Source organism: Puma concolor, chromosome C1 (genome assembly GCF_028749965.1).
Source record: "Puma concolor isolate L17-30 chromosome C1, mPumCon1.1.hap2, whole genome shotgun sequence".
In the NCBI taxonomy this organism is placed as follows: Eukaryota; Metazoa; Chordata; class Mammalia; order Carnivora; family Felidae; genus Puma; species Puma concolor.
The window spans coordinates 54,201,443-54,220,476 of NC_141674.1; the positions used below are offsets into that span (position 1 = coordinate 54,201,443).

The 19,034-nt window shown below is 40.6% G+C and overlaps 1 protein-coding gene across 4 annotated transcripts in view; it reads left to right on the top strand.

Moving 5' to 3' along the window:
* The window catches only part of DNAJC6 (DnaJ heat shock protein family (Hsp40) member C6), a 153,383-nt gene that overhangs the window by 128,735 nt on the left and 5,614 nt on the right, over positions 1–19,034 (top strand). For all 4 annotated transcript variants that reach the window (XM_086717213.1, XM_086717214.1, XM_025912724.2 and 1 more), the window contains exons 12-16: positions 1,718–2,152; positions 4,526–4,660; positions 9,662–9,730; positions 11,179–11,298; positions 16,978–17,241. In XM_086717213.1, the coding sequence (XP_086573339.1) occupies positions 1,718–2,152; positions 4,526–4,660; positions 9,662–9,730; positions 11,179–11,298; positions 16,978–17,241 (1,023 nt within the window). The remainder of the gene's footprint in view (positions 1–1,717; positions 2,153–4,525; positions 4,661–9,661; positions 9,731–11,178; positions 11,299–16,977; positions 17,242–19,034) is intronic.

Consider the following 19,034-nt stretch of genomic DNA (forward strand, 5'->3'; position numbering starts at 1 on the left):
CTCCTTGCTATAGAGTTTGCTGAGGTTAACTCCAAGATTGAATGTAGAATTGAATCGTAAGGACTTTCTGTAAGAAAGGGGTAGGAAAATAGCTTTGACAATGCTCTGGTTAGAGTTTTCTTGGTTGACCTTTCTTCACTGTGCGAACATGAGACAGTATTCCTGTTGCCTATGGAATTTTCCATGTTTCGTGAAAAAAAAAGTTCACAGAATTCCTTTGAATTAAAAGCCTTACTTTCAGAATTTCCTCCTGGGAAATGGGAACTCAGAGGGATGGCTGAAGCCAGGGTGATAGGTGGGAGTTGTGGGAGTCAGGGTAGGGGTAGACATTCAAGAGCTCAGGGAATTTCCTCCTGGGAAATGGGACCAATAACATAAAAAAATTGGAAAATCCAGTGAAATCTAGATAACAGATCGACTCCCCAGTTTCCCCCAGTAACAAGTCCCCTACATCTTCCCTTCCTCACATAAGGGCTTTTAATTAAACTTCACTTTTTCGTCTCCACTGACATTGTAGTAATTTAGAAGTCGTTCCTGTTAGTAGGCTCTGAAATAGGTTTTAGCAGAAATGCACAATTCCTTATCTGAACTTCACAGAAGTATTTCAGGAATGCAAAAGTTTTTTAATTTTAGGTGATCTGGGATATAAATGGTATATTACCCAGCATCCCCAGCGGCATCTCAGACAACTTGTAATGGAGCGTATTAATGTTTCCGCAGTGAAACATGTAAAAATAATCACTTTGGGTGAGATAAATGAAGAGTATACATATGTACGTATCAGTTCTGGTCAGATTTTTCCACCAGCCAAATTTGTTCCAGACTTAGGGAAACCTTTCCCTTTTCATAGCTTTTTGCATTTCAGAATCGGGAATTAGGGATGTGGATCTGCCCTTGATTTAGAATGTGGGTCTACCTAACATTAAATAACCAAGTTTCCTTGAAGGATCTGTCTCAAGGAGGGCCTGGAAAGTCACCCATCAGCCTCTCCATCCCTTCCCCAGAAGAGACCTCTTCCCTGCTGCCCACTTTATGCTGAATATATCGCCGTCCAGGATGGTATAGGGACCATCCTGAGCGGAATCTCTGTGGCTATTCACTGGTTAGGTGTGTGGTTGGCTTCTACTCCTGACTGTGGGAGGAAGGCCTTGCTTTTGGCTGCAGGCCACATGAAAAAAAAAAAAAAAAAAAAAAAGAGGAATCAGCAAAGGATTAAGAAATTATGGGACTTCTTTTCAAAGCACCTAGAAGAGCACCTGGAAGATGATAATCATAATCATAAACACTTAGGTACTACTTTATATTGATCTGAACACTTTCTGTTTATCATCTCATGTAGTTCTCACCATAGCCATTGGAGTTAGGTACTGTTGGTTACCCCCATTTTGCTGAGGAGGAAACCAAGGCACAGAGAAGTAAAGTAACTTTCTCAGTGTCACAGAGCCAGTAATTAGAGCTGGGATTCAAACCCAGCCTGTCTGGCTCCAGACTTCCTGCTTTTCCCTGCTCCATGATACTGCCTCTCAGCTGCTCAACAAAAGGTGATTGGATGATGGGAAATACATCCAGCAGTTTTCTATTGGTAAGGGTCTGAGAGCATTATTTGCTCAGGGCTGCTGCTTCTCTCTTTCAGAGTTATGTACCAACTCTAACTCAAAAAAATCAGTAATGCTGGGGCCAGTAACTAACTATTTATTGGCATATTGGCCTTCCTTAGATCAGAAATCGGAAAAATCATTCTGTGAGGAGGACCATGCTGCCCTAGTGAATCCAGAAAGTGAGCAATCGGATGATGAACTTCTGACCCTTTCCAGTCCACATGGCAATGCTAGTGGTGACAAACAGCATGGAGCTAAAAAGCCCAGCAAAAAGCAGCAGGAGCCAGCTGCCCCTCCACCCCCTGAAGATGTGGACCTTCTGGGTCTAGAAGGATCTGCAGTGAGTAAGAACTTCTCTCCGCCAGTGGCTCCTCCCACTAATTCTGAACTGCTGAGTGACCTGTTTGGAGGTGGAGGTGCGGCGGGGGCTGCCCAGGCTGGACAGTCAGGGGTGGAAGACATGTTTCATCCAAGTGGACCTGCGTCTACCCAGTCGACACCACGCCGCTCTGCCCCCTCCACCTCTGCATCTCCAACCCTAAGAGTGGGAGAAGGTAATTTTTTCCATGTTACACTAAACCTCTCAATTTTGAATTGGAACCTTTGGGTGAAGCAGGTAGAATTGAACTTTCCTAATAAGCTAGACTTTTCTGGTCTCCCTGAAAGTCCCTTAGAGGTCTCTGTTTTCAGTTAATGGGGAAATGTCCATTTTGGTAGGACAGTGTAAGAGTGAATATTTGAGCTCTTCGCCCTTTCTTTGGTTTTTTTTTTTTGTTTGTTTGTTTGTTTTCCTCCAAAGCTTCAATCTCTGAGCTGCTTTAGTTACTTCTTCTTGGAGATGTAGATTGATGAATTATTACTAATAATAACAGCTAATATTTGTGGGCTACTTACTATTTGCCAAACATGGAATTTAACACTAAACACGGATTCAGTTATTATAAAAATCTGGCAGTTAGGTGCTTTTATTATCCCTATTTTTTAAAGTTTATTTATTTATTTTGAGAGAGAGAAACAGAGCACACAAGCTGGGGGAGGGGCAGAGAGAGAGAATCCCAAGCAGGTTCTGTGCTGTCGGTTGCGAGCCCAACGTGGAGCTGAACTCATGAACTGTGAGATCATGATGTGAGCTGAAGTCAAGAGCCAGACACTTAACCTCTGAGCTACCAGGCACCCCATCCCTATATTTATAGTTGAGGAAATGGAGGCTTAGGGTCAAATTAGTAGCATACATTTATAAGGCTAATCATTGGTGAGGCCAGGGTCCAAAACTGGGCCATTTGACTTGAGAGCTCCCTCTTAGTTTTTCTGTAATGTCTTCCTGGAACTGTAATTTTCTAAATCCACTTTGGTTATGCAAGGGAGTACTTGGTTACCTCAAGGTATATTTAAGAGACTCATGCCAGCCGCACAGCTGACTGTAGCAGATGAGCCCTTGCCAGTTGGTGCCCACGTGGTTCAGCTTCACTCTGCTCATTGCTGCAGACTTGACCTTTCCTGTGACTAATCGTCCGCAAGTTTTTGAAATTTGCAAAACACAGTAGATGGCTAAGCATTTTAGCTGCCCCTTCTTACCTGATATCACTATTAACCAAGATGACATCATATTAGGAAGAGTAAAGAGAAACGTCTCAACTCTTCACTCATATGGTAATCTGCGGGGACTTCCTTTCCCAAGCTAATCCTTCAGTTCTCAGAAGGCTCTGGGTGGTCTTGATTTGTAGTAAGTAGTTCAGTTGGAGGCATTTTTTGTAAGAGTGAGTCTTAAAATCCTGGAATGTGGTTGCTGAGGCTCAAACTCCTACATTAGTTATTGATGGAGCCACGGTGGTATCCTGGTGCCCTGAATCCCAGGCTGTTTCTTCTATATTTGGCTTCCTTTTATCCAGTTCTTACTCACCACAGTGAATTAAAGGTGTCAGGGAAGAAAAATCTGCAAGATCCAGACTATCATAGTACTCAGTCATGTTTCAAGACCATGTACCTTGTGTGACTTTATTTAATTCATCACAGTCCCATGAAGATAGTTATGTTCTGGTGTCAGAGCTAGAAGGGATCTTTGAGAGACATTAGTTAAATCTGTGCCTCAGGTTGTAGATAATGAAATTGAAGCTGGATATATTGATTGACTTGGCTTTCTGAACCTCAGTTTCACTGTCTATAGAATGAAGATAATACTACTGTGTGATAGGGAAAGACTGAGAATCAGCTGAAGTATTTTTTATGAAAGGCAATGTAAACCCTAAGAAATGATACAATATTAGTTTTATTGTGTGGTTGCCAGAGATCTCAGCTGCTGGCTTTGTTCTGGTCTTCTTAGTATATTCACAAACTTGTCCTCACTTCTCTAAATCTGCATCTAGTTTCTAGCAAGTTATTGAGAGGCAGTGTTTTGGGAACAGCATTTGAGTTACATAGCAACACTCATTTCTCCTCTCTTTCACTTTCAAGCGAGCCAAAGACCACTAAAAACATAAAACTAAGCAAAGCCTGGTCAGTGAGGTTTTCTAATGTTCACCTTAATAGCAAACCCCTCCTGCCTGGTATTTGTCCATTAATTTATTGAATATAAGTACAGTTTATTCATTGGGCATCTCCTTTGGTCCAAACATGGTTTTGCCACTTATGGAGGGCCCAAGAAGCCTTCATTTATAGTGTTGATGGATCTTCCAATGGATAAATCTACAGTCCTCCTTTGTCCACAAAGATGGGATTCTTCCTGAGGTCAAAAATCCTTAGGTTCCATTGTTGGCCCTGGAGGAAGTTTTAAGGATAAGATGGGCCTGTGGAGCAGCCCAGAATGCAAGCTTCATTCCAGTTTTTCAAATATTTGGCCTAAGGCCTGGCAATAGTGGCAGCTCTTGAATATTTATTGAATGAATGAACTCACAAGACAAAGAAACATATTTTTCCTTTTTTTTTTCTAGGTGCCACCTTTGACCCATTTGGAGCACCTTCTAAACCATCAGGTCAGGATTTGCTGGGTTCTTTTCTGACCACATCTAGTGCTTCCAGTGACCCCTTTCTTCAGCCTACAAGAAGTCCTTCACCTACAGTGCATGGTAAGAACATATTTTATATTGTGTTCAGTGGAACATAGTTTTCCACAAAATAACAATAGGTTCTCAGATATAAAAGCATCCAGTAGGTGTTTGTTTTATTTTGTTTGGGGAAGCTATATAATGCATCTCTCTTTTTTTTTCTTTAAAAAATTTTTGTAATGTTTCTTTATTTTTGAGAGAGAGAGAGAGAACACAAGTGAGGGGAGGGGCAGAGAGAAGGAGACACAGAATCCAAAGCAGGCTCCAGGCTCTGAGCTGTCAGCACAGAGCCCAACATGGGGCTTGAACCCACGAACCACAAGATCATGACCTAAGCCCAAGTCAGACGCTTACCCAACTGAGGCACCCAGGCGCCCCTCTCTTTTGGAAATTAACAATTAAGTTAACATTTTATTTTATTTTTCAGAATACAATCATTCTATTTAAATTCAAAATGAAATGTGTAGGCCTATAATTTTTGCAAAAGAAAGGAGAGAAAACACATTTGTTTAAAGCAGCCTGTCAAAAGATGGTATGTTTGGGAGGGAAATATTATTGGTATCTTTAGATACCTTTACAAAGAAAACTCACAACCCTCTGAACTAAGTAGATCAAGTATTTTTATTCATTTTAGAGAAAGATACTGAGACAGATAACTATTGACTTCCTTAAGATGAAGTATCTAGTTAAAAATAGAAAATATACCAGAACTTTTATCTCTTAATTCCCAGGGTGATATATATTTTTCTCAACTCTGCTGCCTCACTCTGTGCCCATGCAAAATACCAACAACTCCTGCTTAAATTAGATCCATATGGACATTGAAGTCCAAAGTAGTATCAATAAACAGGTTAGTTTTAATAGCCTTCGAATGGTTGCAGAACATATTGTAGACACTGGATTTGAACAATTAGAATTTAATCATTTTTTTTTACCATGGATAAAAGTTTATTATTTTATTTTATTTTATTTTTTAAAAATATAATTTATTGTCAAGTTGGCTAACATACAGTGTATATACAGTGTGCTCTTGGTTTTGGGGCTAGATTCCTGTGATTCATCGCTTACATACAACACCCAGTGCTTATCCCAACAAGTGCCCTCCTCAATCATAACCCATTTCCCCTCTCTCCTGACCCCCCATCAACCCTCAGTTTGTTCTCTGTATTTAAGAGTCTCTTATGGTTTGCCTCCCTCCCTCTTGTTTGTAACTATTTTTTTCCCCTTCCCTTCCCCCATAAAGTAGTTACATTAATATTTTAAAAGCTCTGGGATATCTTGAGCACATGAAATGTGGCTAGTCTGATTTTAAATGCTCTCTAGGTATAAAATACACACCAGGTTTCAAAACTTAGTACAAAAAAAGAATGTAAAATATCATTAATATTTTCATATTGATCACAGAAGATAATATTTTGACTATATTGGGTTAAATAAAATGTATTAAAATTAATTCCATCAGTGTTTTTTTAAAATCTTTTCTGATGTGACCACTAGAAAATTTTGAATTCCATGTGAAGCCCACTTTATATTTCTCTGATATCTACTTGTAAGTGCAAAAGGGTATCATTTAGGTAACTCTGATTAAAACTGGAGCTCTTTGGGGCGCCTGGGTGGCGCAGTCGGTTAAGCGTCCGACTTCAGCCAGGTCCCGATCTCGCGGTCCGTGAGTTCGAGCCCCGCATCAGGCTCTGGGCTGAGGGCTCAGAGCCTGGAGCCTGTTTCCGATTCTGTGTCTCCCTCTCTCTCTGCCCCTCCCCCGTTCATGCTCTGTCTCTCTCTGTCCCCAAAATAAATAAAAAACGTTGAAAAAAAATAAAATAAGTAAAATAAAAAAAAAAATAAAACTGGAGCTCTTTAAGTGGAGGACAAATGGCTTTGAGCTAGAGAATTGTAGCTTATACCTGATGTTGAAGGCTATGGAACAGTACTGGCCTCAACCTGGAGGGTGAGGTCCTGTGGAAGGCATCTTGTGGAAGGAGCTCGCCTGGTGAATTCAGTCTAGTCATCAGCTTGACTTCTTGGAAGCCATGCAAACGCAAACAGAAGATGAATTGTACAACTTTGGTCAAACTCTAACTTCATTAAACATGAGAACTCATTCCAGGAATAACTGTTGTGGGTGATTTCCAATTGGTCTTAAATCTCAAACTATTTGAAGTGGGTCCACCAGACAACATACAAGAAATTCAGCTCTCACCCTTGAATAGTTCCCAATGAAGAGAATCTCCTGATTGGAAGCTGGTTACTTTGGGATGAAAGATGCAGGGGTAGAGGTTAAACCTATTGTTTTTGATCACTTATTTAAAATGTAAGTCATGTCATTGCTGTGCTGAAAATGCGTCTTTATGCCACTCAGCATGGAAGTTAGACTCCTTAGATGGCCTTTATGGCCCTATGTGCTTTTGACCTGAGTGGTGTGACCCATATCCCCTCCCTCTTGCCCTCTCCATTCCATACTGTCTCCAGCCATACTGTCCTCTTGCTGTTGTACCGGCTGTCCCCTCTTCCCCAGGCATTGGTATGATGAACTTCTTCACCTCCTTTGATCTTTCTCACCTGGCACCTTCTCAGTGGGGTCTGCTCTGACTGCTCCATTTCATATCACAACTCATCCCTGTGCCCGGACTCAAGATTTTCCTTTCTGCTGTATTGATAAACTTCCAAAATCCTCAATAATTTACTTACATGTTTTGTTTCTTTTTTTGTTTCCCATCTCTCCCCACTAGAATATGAGCTCATAAAGGCAAGGAGTTTAGTTTGTTTTGTTCATTAATGCTTCACTAGTGCCTAGAAGAATTATTGGTACATAGTAGATGTTATCTATCTTACCATATAATATGTAAATATAAAATGAATTAACTCATTTTTTTCCTAAGTCTCTTTGAAACATAGTGATAGTGTTAATAAGGTTATGTATTTTCCTGACTTTAATACTTTGAACTTATTATTTTCATAAGGATACTATCTTTTGTGTCCCATAGGTATGGATGTTCATAGTTCAGCATGACAATTCTGGATTCAGTTCTCTGTTTTTTGTTAATTGGTTAGAAGATGTTTATCACCCACTCGAAGCCAGTTAGCACCTCTTTGTTTTGCTGCTATACTTCTTGTTTTGTCCTGTGTCATGCCAGACTGAAAGGAATTTTCCACTATCCTTTCAGGAAAAAACAATTATTCCACTGTTAGCGGGTCAGTTGCATTATCTTCATACAGGATAACATATAGGTCAGACTCAGATGTCAGATTAGGAGGTCAAATTGCCCACCTCTGACTTCTATAAGGTACCACTGATCTCTTCTGAAAATCAAGAAATACTTCCTGCCTTTGAGTTCTACAGATATTTATTGAACATCTACTCTGAAGAGAACAATCACTTGGGGCATAGTGTGGAATAGAAAGTAAATAACCATAATTAAAAGCAAAATAGAGATTGAAAGTGTTAGGGAATTACCTTTCCATTTGTATATTCCTATATCTTCAACAGATTTTAAATTTCTTGAGGACAATGTCTTTTAGTTCTCTGTTCCCTTGTATGGTGCCTTGCATATGGTAGATGGTCATAAAGATTTGTGGGCTTGATTAGTAACAAAGTTGGGGTTCTAACAACTATTTATACATCCTAGTTTAACATAAGACTATGATCAGAAGTTAAAGAAATTAAATAGCAAGTGTTAGTGAAATTGTGTGATTTCTATCACATTTTTCATGGGTTACTATGGTAGAAGAGGAATAGAAAGGAAAGAACTCTTATGGCTGATAAGGACATGTTCTTTTTAACTTAATGATGGGAAAGTACAAGAAGTCTTGTACAGACAAATACAAGACTTGGTAGTTCTAATTTTGGTGCTCTGGTGGTGGTGGGGTGTGTGTGTGTGTGTGTGCGTGTGTGTGTGTGTGTGTGTGTGTGTGTTTAGTACTATTTGCCATGTAAGTTTAATGTTTGCATTTTACCCACTGATTTTATGGACAGAACCTACAGATGCCTTAGAAATAAATTCTTTCTGGGGCGCCTGGGTGGCGCAGTCGGTTAAGCGTCCGACTTCAGCCAGGTCCCGATCTCGCGGTCCGTGAGTTCGAGCCCCGCGTCGGGCTCTGGGCGGATGGCTCAGAGCCTGGAGCCTGTTTCCGATTCTGTGGCTCCCTCTCTCTCTGCCCCTCCCCCGTTCATGCTCTGTCTCTCTCTGTCCCAAAAATAAATAAAAACGTTGAAAAAAAAATTAAAAAAAAAAAAAAGAAATAAATTCTTTCTTATGGGACCTTGTTTCTTATTTGGATTTTATAGGTTCAGAAAAAACTTACTCTGCCAATGTGTATTCCTCTAATATACCTGATTCTTTGTAGATGAACATTTCTTTTAAATCCTGCATTTGGAATTTTGAGAGGGGCCAGCATGATTTCTTTTGAAGCTGCAGTAAATTTGTTTTGAGTGACAGTAGACTCTCTCTGACACCAGCATGGTGGATGATGAATAGTTGCTCAGTACATGTTCTGACTGACTCATCATTCTTTGTTCACAGCAGAGGAGAAAACAAAATTTCAGTTCTAAGCTGATCATGACTCTCCTACACTTATTAATACCAGCTTAAGGCAAATTGAGCTTAAGTTTCTTTTCATCTTTTCTTATTGGCCACTGACTTTGTGTTAAATGTAGAGGTGGGACACACAAAGGTGAATAAGATAGTTCTTGCCTTCAAGGAGCTAACAATTTAATGGAGACAGACATATGCACAGTTATAATTCAAAGTGTGGATGGAAGTAAAATATAGGTAAGCCAAAGAAGGAAGAGTAACAAAGAGTATATGGGTTCTACCAACTGTCACGTAAGTAACCATACATGGAGACCCAAAGATATCAATATTGCAAAATGTTTGGAGAGCTCAGAAGGAGATGAATCATGTGGGGCCATGGCAGGTCACGCAGGCTTCATGGAAGGGACAGTATTTATCTGTGTGAACTCAGAAAAGTGGGTTCTCAGTTATTTTGTGACGATTCTTTCTCTTCTCCCCATTTCTTCTGCAGCGTCTAGTACACCTGCTGTGAACATTCAGCCAGATGTTTTGGGAGGTTGGGATTGGCATACCAAACCAGGTAAAAGTCAGCAGGTTATTTTTGTGCGTATTTAGCCAACTGCTAAAGCATAATCCTTCACTGAGGCTATAATGAGTACTTATTGAGTATCATATAGCTCACCTATGTAATTTCCTAAAGACTCACATTCTCATGGAGGTTTTCACACTGCCTTTGATGGCATGACAACAGTGTGTTTTATACGTTATTTATAACTATTCTCAGTTTCATTTGCTGAATGTCTGTCTTGACAATAGAATTAGACAAATCTGGGTATACAGCTAACTCAACCACTTAGTGACACTTGGATTTTTTTTATAAGCCTGAACCTCTGTTTTTTAAATCCGTAAAATAGGGTTTATAATTCTTGTCCCACACAGCTACATGTTTTTTCTAATATACAGTTTTTTTTATTTTAAAGAGAGAGAAAGAGAGAGGCTCGGGGTCAGAGGGAGAAAGAGAGAGAATCTTAAGCAGGCTCCATGCTCAGTGCAGAGCCCAATGTGGGGCTCAATCCCACAATCCTGGTATCATGACCTAGCCAAAATCGAGAATCGGATGCGCAACCAACTGAGCCACCCAGGCACCCCTGTATAAGTGAAATAGTTCATATGAAATTTTCTGGCATAGAGTAGGTACTGAATAATCTGAATAGTCTTCTTTCTTTTTTTAAAAACTTTTTATGTTTATTTTATTTTTGAGTGAGTGAGAGAGAGAGACAGAGACAGAGACAGAGCATGAGTGGGGGAGGGGCAGGGAGAGAGGGAGACACAGAATCCAAAGCAGGTTCCAGGCTCCGAGCTGTCAGCACAGAGCCTGATGCAGGGCTCAAACCCATGAACCTCAAGATCATAACCTGAGCCAAATTCGGCGCTCAACCAACTGAGTCACCTAGGTGCCCCTGAATAGTCTTTCTCAACAAAAGGTTTGTTTTAGGGCTGAATTTGTCTGTAATAAATAAATTCTCTTTCTCATGGCTAGTATGGTATTTCTTGAGAGCCATCTTCATGTGATTGCATTTCCAATGCTGTGCGGGTTAACACACACACACACACACACACACACACTATATGCTTATCACAGCAACTTTTTGAAGCGGTTGCTATTTCTTTATTTAACCAAGGAGAAAATGTTGAAGCTCAGAGAAGTTAAGCAACATGCCAAAAGTTACTCAGCTAGGAAGTGGAATTCAGAGCCAGGCCTGACTCCAAATCCCAGAGGAAAGAATGGAGTCAGGTGAGATGAGAGGTAAACATTGGATGTAGTAGTTTGCAGGGATGGCTAGGAAATGACATATGCCTCCTCTGTTCCCTGTCCCTGCTCCTACTCACTAGCAACTTGTAACATCTTTGCAAACCCTGTCCTAATTTCCCCTAAGAGGTAAAATGAGCAGTAGCCCTGGATTTCTGAATTCCAGAATTCAGCCTCCGACAACTAACTCATTTTCAATGATTTTATTTCCTTTTCAGGAAGCTTTGGAATGGGAAGCAAGTCAGCTGCCACCAGCCCAACAGGATCCTCGCATGGCACGCCCACGCATCAAAACAAACCGCAGACTCTGGATCCTTTTGCTGACCTTGGGACTCTAGGTATGAACTCAGCAGGTTAAGATATAAGTAACATTTACTTATGGCTACAAAGCCTCACATCTAAATCTTTGGTGTTACAACAAGCTGGTGTTGTTACCTGGGACCTAGAATAGTACGTATCCTTAAGCAATGCTCTAAAATCTGAGACTGGCTTTTTAAAAAAAGGAAATGGGCCCCAAGTACTGGGTTGGAACTAACCCCTATTAAATCGTTTCTCCAGTGCCTAATTTTGGTTTAGTAGCATGAGTACAGTCAGAACTTCCAGGAGTACCTCACAACACAGTTTGGCTACAGCAAAGGTAATGAATGTGTACGGAAATGCTCAGAGAAGAGGCCAGTCGTATAGATTTGTGATGTATAGGGCCAGCCATGCACAGGCCTTCCTGTGATGTTCCCCCTGAGATCCTCACACTGGCATCCCTCTTCTCTCCACTGACTACAGTGCTCTCTGCTTAGTTTGTAAAATTCCATACAGAAAATAGACTCTGTATAGAATTCTCAAAGTGTTTTTCATCTTATGTTGATCATTTTTGAGGGATAAGTGTTCCATGAGCAAGTGATTTTGGAGGCGCTAAGTTGCTAAGTTCTGTGGACTTAGATTATTGCAAAAACTTCTGAGCGTACCTGTTCATGGTGAGGTTCCCCAAAAGGATACAGTTTGCAGGGTTCTCATCTATCTCACCAAGGAACCTTTTTTCAAGGAACAGCTTGTTAGACTAGCATATTATGAAACCTTTTCTTCATCCTTTTTCCTTTCTTCTCCGTGCAGTGCAGAGTTAAATAAGGGAGTGGAGATAGCCCTCACACACAGTTTTGAATTGGCCATATTGATAGTTTAGATTCTCAAGAGAGCCCTTATGAGGCATTTAGAGCTAAATTGTCTTAAGGGAATAAGAACGTGACTCCATTTTTGCCAGTAATTGTATTAGAATCTTAAACTTCCATCATGCCCTCTTTAGAATTGTTTTTTCTTTTAATAACTCTTAAAATCATTTTCCTTTCTCTCCTTTTCCTTTCTCTTCCTTCTTAATGTAAGTTTCAAATTTTAAAATAATAACAGGTGAAATTCTGCTTCAAATAAAATCTTATTCACTGTTCATTTTTTTATTCATTCCACAACTATTTACTAAGTGCCTTCTGTGTGTTAACATTGTCTTAATAAAAACCAACCAAACAAGAAAAACCAAAACAACATTCCTGCTTTCCTAAAGCTTATATTCTAGAAGAGGAATGAAATAGTAAATGAATAAATATGTGATATAATGTCAAATAAAAATAACAATTAATGTTTATTGGGGCTTTACTGTGTGCCAGGCACTATTTTAAGTGTTTTACGTTTCATTTAATCTCCCCAATAATCTTTTTTTAAATGTTTATTTATTTTTGAGAGAGAGAGACAGCGAGCGAGCAAGCACAAGTCGGGGAGGGGCAAAGAGAGAGGGGGACAGAGGGTCTGAAGCAGGCTCTGCGTTGACAACATAGAGCCCGATGCAGGGCTCGAACTCATGAACTATGAGATCATGACCTGAGCTGAAGTCAGACACTTAACCAACTGAGCCACCCAGGTGCCCCTATCCTGAGTAATCTTTAAAACAATTGTTTTAAGTTTATTTTGAGAGAGAGAGAGAGAGAGAGAAAGCACACGCATGAGAGCAAGGCAGGGGGAGGGGCAGAGAGACAGGGAGAGAGAGAATCCCAAGCAGGCTCCATGCTGTCAGCACAAAGCCTGATGTGGGGCTCGAACTCATGAACTGTGAGATCATGTCCTGAGCCAAAATCAAGAATTGGATGCTTAACGAGCTGAGCCACGCAGGCACCACCCCCCCAATAATCTTTTGAAGTAGAGACTGTTATCCTCATTTTGCAGATGATGAGGAAACTGGGGCACAAGCGATTAGGTCACACTCCCGAGTCATGGGTTTTCAGCACCATGATGTCTGGCTCTGGAGCTCACACTCCTAAGCCCTGTGCTAAGTGCTATGAAAGAAAAAAAGCAGAGAGGGATGGTGAGTGATAGATGGCCTCGGGTGTTATGTCAGGTATCAGGTGGTTAGGAAAGGCCTCTCTGAAGAGATGATCTTTATAGGAAGTTCCTTTTAAAAATCCAGCATCACATCTTGCATTTAGACATCATGTCATTTTAGGCAACTTTAATCCTGAATCATTCCTTTGCCTTTTTTTTTTTTTTTTTTGCCTTTCATGACATTGATCCTTGAAGGATAGAGGCCAGTTGAGAAAGTCTCAATTTAGGTTTGGTATTAACTTTGATCACTTCCCTAAGAGGGTATCTGCCAGGTTTCTTTATCATAATGTTATTATTTTTTCCCTTTGTAATTGATGAGTTAGCTGGAGGAGATAATTTGCGACTACCCTATATGAGAATATTCTATTCTCTGTCTGATTTAGCTACTGGTTTTAGCAGTCATTAATGATTCTTGCCTGAAGCAGTTATTACTGCAATGGTTGCAGAATTGTGATTTTTCTGATTCTTCCCTTCTTTCTACATATATTAATTGGCACTGTAAAAAAAAATTTCCTTTTCTTTCTCTCTCTGTCTCTCATCAGAATGGCCTAATAGATTCTTTTTTGATTCATTACTGTCATTATTTTCTCTAATGTTCATGTCTAAGATTTGGTTTGGTTTGTGAAATCCCCTCCTTTTTTCTGGATTCTGTGTTCTTTTCACTCAAGTTCATCATTTTTTGAAAACTTTCTTAACGGCACAAGATGTTCTAGGCTTGTTGTGAAATGTTTTCTCCCCAGTCCTAGAATCAGTCATTCCCCAAGGAATCCTTATTCCTTTTTGTGGAGAATGATATTCGGAAACCAGGATCTGTGCACTAAGTGTGTTCATTGGTACTGGGGTGGGAGTCACTGCTCTGCCTTTCAGGAGCTAGATAGAGATAGGAGATGCGTGGATATAGCTACATATATAATCCCATCCAATACACAGGGGGCTCCTTTGCCTTGCCCTTTTCCACATATGTATTTTCCATTTCCCTGGATCTCAACAACATTAATTGCCACACAATAAAAATTTCAGAATAGCAACACCCATATCACTACAACAACCAACCTGTTGGGAGGAGTTCAGGAATTCTTTGTTATTTTTGAAATGTAATTAATTCTTACAGTCGCTGGGAAAACTAGTTTCCTAAATTCCTGCATGTTTCAAGTCACGTAACTTAGGAAACTTAAGTGACTTTCCTAAAGCCACACAGTGAACAGGTGTATAAGCAGGGCTACAAGCCAGAATTTTTGACACCTAGGCAGTTGCTTTGAAGATTAAAATCAAACTTCCAAATTACATAGCTGCAGTTCAGAAAAGACAAAAGACAGTGTCCTTCTCCTAAAGGTGTTTTCACATTGAACAATTCTGTTCCATACAGCAGTGCCTTAGTTCCTCCCATAGACATTCTGATCTAATTGGTCTGGCGGTGGCCTGAATATAGGGAGTTTTAAAAGCTCCCCAGGTGATGGTAATGCCCAACCACAGCTGATAACCAACTGCTGTAGCTTTTAATGAGGATAGCAGTGGCCTCTGGGTTTAGCAGCTGCTTTGCATTTTTGTCAGTTCCCTGCTCCGGTAGCATTAAAAATTAAATTTCTGAACATGGGAAGAGAAGATTCTGGAAGAGTGGGCATCAGAAAGTCCTACAATGTTGACGAGCCCCTTGAGAACAGGATCTGCATTTGTCTTTTCACCACCGTGTCTGCAGCCTAGCGTGTGAAGGATGTTCGATAGTGTTTTATAAATGAATGAATAAATGGCAGTGTAAAGGGAATAAGGAAGTTTTTTTTTTTTAGTGTTTAGGCGTTTCCATATTTATTTAATTAAATAATGTATATATATCAGAAGGGAGATAGTAAGCATCCTTAGACTGTAAAATGAAATTCCAGTGCAGAATGAATACCCAGCCTAAGGTGTATGTTGATGTGCTGTTGGCAGGAGGGCCCAGGTCCTCATGAAGAGACGCTTCATGCTAAGTTATGCACTGACAGGGGGCAATGCCAAGCCTCAGAGCTTCTGTCGTCACCTTTTCCTGTTACCAAGTATTTATTAAGCCCTTATGATGTTTCAGTGTATTCTGGGCATATGAACTTGCATTATATTATAATGTATAATGTCTCTTAATTTGCTTAATTCATGGTTTGTGAAATATATTCATATAGCCTTTGTGTCTTTATGGTATACCTGTAACATAGATGTAGTTCTGGTTTTACAAATGAAACTGAAACTCAAGGAGGTGAAGTTTTTTCACTGAGCTTCGGAAGAGCAGGGATTCTCCATAGACCATATTCCCAATGCCCAGTACTTTATATGGCACACAGATGCTCTGTAAATACTGATGAGTGAATGTACGAATGGATGAATAAGTATGTGCATGAATGGGTGATAAAGCTGAGACTCAAACTCAGATTGACTCCAAGTTCCAGGGTCCATTATACAGCATTCCCACTGGGGAAAGAAGGAGGAGCCCCAGATCAAAGTAAAGGGAGAGATCTCTAGAAAGAAGAGATGGTAAGGGATAAATTGTAGTGACAGGCTCAGAGATTTGGGGAGGAATTAGGGTGCAGCAAATGAGCATGACATTTGGAGGAAGGATGCCTATAGTCAAGACTCAGCTCCGTTAACTAGATCATGAGCAAGTCAGGAAACTTCTCTGAACTTTGGATTTCCTCATTTTTAGAGTAGGGTCAGTAGTACTACCTACCTCCCTAAGAGTGTTGTATAGACTGAAGGAAGTAATAGACACAAAAGTATTTTGTACATGCATATTAGTTATTTTATTATCACTGTCACTTTGGGGTTTGGTGCACGAAAGGCTTCCTAGAGATCACCACATTTCAGTTTCTCATTTTACCTCTTTAAACACAAGACACTGTTGGTCTTTGTATTTTGGAAACAGCCCAGCACGAATGCAGTGAGTACTTAAAAGTTAGGAGATTGTGGAATCAGAATTCTACTTAAATTCCTGGCACAAAGTAATAATCATTTTTTTAAAGCTTGAGTAAGATCCTTTGCCCAGTTCAAAGTTGCCATAGTGCTGGCTGTGTTTATACCCCTGCAATGAAATGCAAGAAGTGTGAAATTGAAACCTACTTGTGAATTTTCAAAACATCTTTGTTTACTCACGGGCACTAACCATGTTTGTACTTACAACAAACAATGATTAATCGTGATCATTGAAGTTTAAGTAGTGCCTTGATGAATGAATGTATTTTCTTTTATTCTCTCTTCTTGTCAATTCGGTAGTTGTTATTTTTTTTTTCCCAGTGAGAAATAGAATGTGCTTATAAGGTGGGAAGGAGAGGAGACATGGCAGTGTGGGAAAAGACAGGGCTTTTCTGGCTTGGAGTCCAAGACTTGGATTCAAGTCCCAGTTCTGCCACTGCTGGCTGTGTGACTTAGAGAAAATCACTCAGCTGCTCTGAACTGCGGTTTGTATATCTGAAGAAAAAGATGGGGTTATTAATATACACCTAGAAACATCACTGTGGGGATTAAAGGAAATATATGCCTGCAATTCCTTTAATTATTAGGAAGGTTAATTGTGCCATCAGTCAAGGTAATTTCCACTAAAGTCACTGAAAACAAAAACTTGGGACATAGAACTAGAGGTTACTCAAAACAGCATTCCTCTCTCTCTCTCTCTCTCTCTCTCTGTGTTTCCATAGGTAGTTCTTCCTTTGCCAGCAAACCCACCACACCAACTGGACTGGGTGGAGGATTTGCGCCTCTCAGCTCACCGCAGAAGGCATCTCCGCAGCCTATGGGTGGAGGGTGGCAGCAGGGAGGTGGCTACAACTGGCAGCAGACACAGTCCAAGCCACAGCCCAGCATGCCCCACTCCTCTCCCCAGAACCGACCCAACTACAATGTGAGCTTCTCGGCCGTGCCTGGGGGGCAGAATGAACGTGGGAAAGGATCAGCTAATTTGGGTAAGGGTGATGGCGTGTAGCCTGACTATAGGGTAGCCTGTGTTGTCATGCTACCTGTATGTATGCCTGAAGAAGGAGACAGAAAACAATTCCAGTATTTTCTGAGTCCATCTTTCGTTGTAGAGATACAACAGGATCCCTCCCTCCCACTCTGTGCCTGAAGCACCTGGGTTTACCATGCTCTTGACACTCATCACATCATTTTGTGACTTAGGCTAGTGCACTTGTCTGTCTCTTTCCACACTGACCCCTGATGGAGAGCAGGTATGGTGTCATGTGATCATTAGCACCTAGCTGAGGGCTTGGCGTGCAATAAGCACTAAACGAATACTGAATGGATGTGAGTGGTGGAGCGGCTGGATCTTGAAGCTGTTATTCCTTTGGAAGAGGGGGGAGAGGAGAAAGGTTGGGAGCCTTGTGAGCTCTGTGTTCACATTTGCCCTTGGATCCTCATCAGAGGAGGGTGTATGTCTTGGGACATTTATCTTGCTTATGCTCTGGTTGGCACATGTTTCAGATCACTGGGTTTCCTACATGGTTTTTTCCTCTCTTCTGAGAAGAAAGTTAAAAGAACACAAAATGGGCCAACAGCTAAGGCTAGAGGGTACTCTGGATAGTATTCAGTCTCTTCTTTTTTCTTTTTTTTGAATGGGATTCTTGGTAACAAGTAAAAAAATACTGTATTTTGCATAGCAGCAATGGTTAAATTTTAGTTTGTCAAAAGTCCTGTTATATTTCCCATCTCAATTGATTTGGTCATACTCAAGAGCTGAGTCTTTAGGGGCGTGGTGAAGAAACAGGCCTTTCTCTGTAGAACATGGAAAAGGAAATTCTACTTTTTCTAGTAACTGTAGCTAACATTGAGTGCTTGCTGTATGTCAGGTGCTGTTCTAAGTAGTTTCACGCATTATATCATATAATCTTCAAAACCAACTCCATGTTGTAGATGAAGAATCTGTGACAGAGATAAATGAAGTAATTTCTTAAACCCACACAGCTGTAAGTGACAGAACCAAGATTTGAACCCAGGCAATTCAGCTCCAGAACCCCTCCTCTTAACTGCCACACTCTACTTGATACGACACAGGTACCTTCTCAAAATAATAACATGACAGGGACTCTTTTGCCGGGAATATGTAACATCACGTTTGTTCTTTGGTTCACGATGGGTATTGCTTGCACAGTTCCATAGAGTCTTGTGGCTCCCCCTCTATTTTTATTTTGAGTAGACGTAGGGTAATTGTCAGCAGTCGGCAGATATTTATGTAGCATCTTAAGTGTAGAAAACTTTGGGAATTATGGAAGTGAACAAGACAGGCAGATTCCCTCATCTCAGAGCACTTGCATTTAGTGTGTGCATGTGTGGGTGTGTGTCCAGAACGTCTTACGGTATAGAGATGGCAAATGGCTTTCAATCCAGATGTCAACTTTGGTTGATGGGCATTGACAAGCATGGACTGCTGTGCTTCGGTTCTGTTTTGTTTTAATTTAATAAACATTTAAATAATCAGGCACTATTCTAAACTCCTGAAAATGTTAACTTCTCAATTCTTACAACAACCCTGTGAGGTAAGTATTGTTAACACCATCCCTGTTTTACAGATGAGGAAATTGAGGCCGGAGGATAATAAGTAACTTGCCCCAGGGTCCCACTGCTGATAAGTGTAATTCAAGCCTGGGGAGTCCAGCTATAGAGACTTTGCTCTTTGCCATCAAGCTAGGCTGCCTCTCCAAACATCGAGAAAGACTGTGAGGCCACAGCCAGACTTGGAGGAAAAGAGCAGTATGATGGG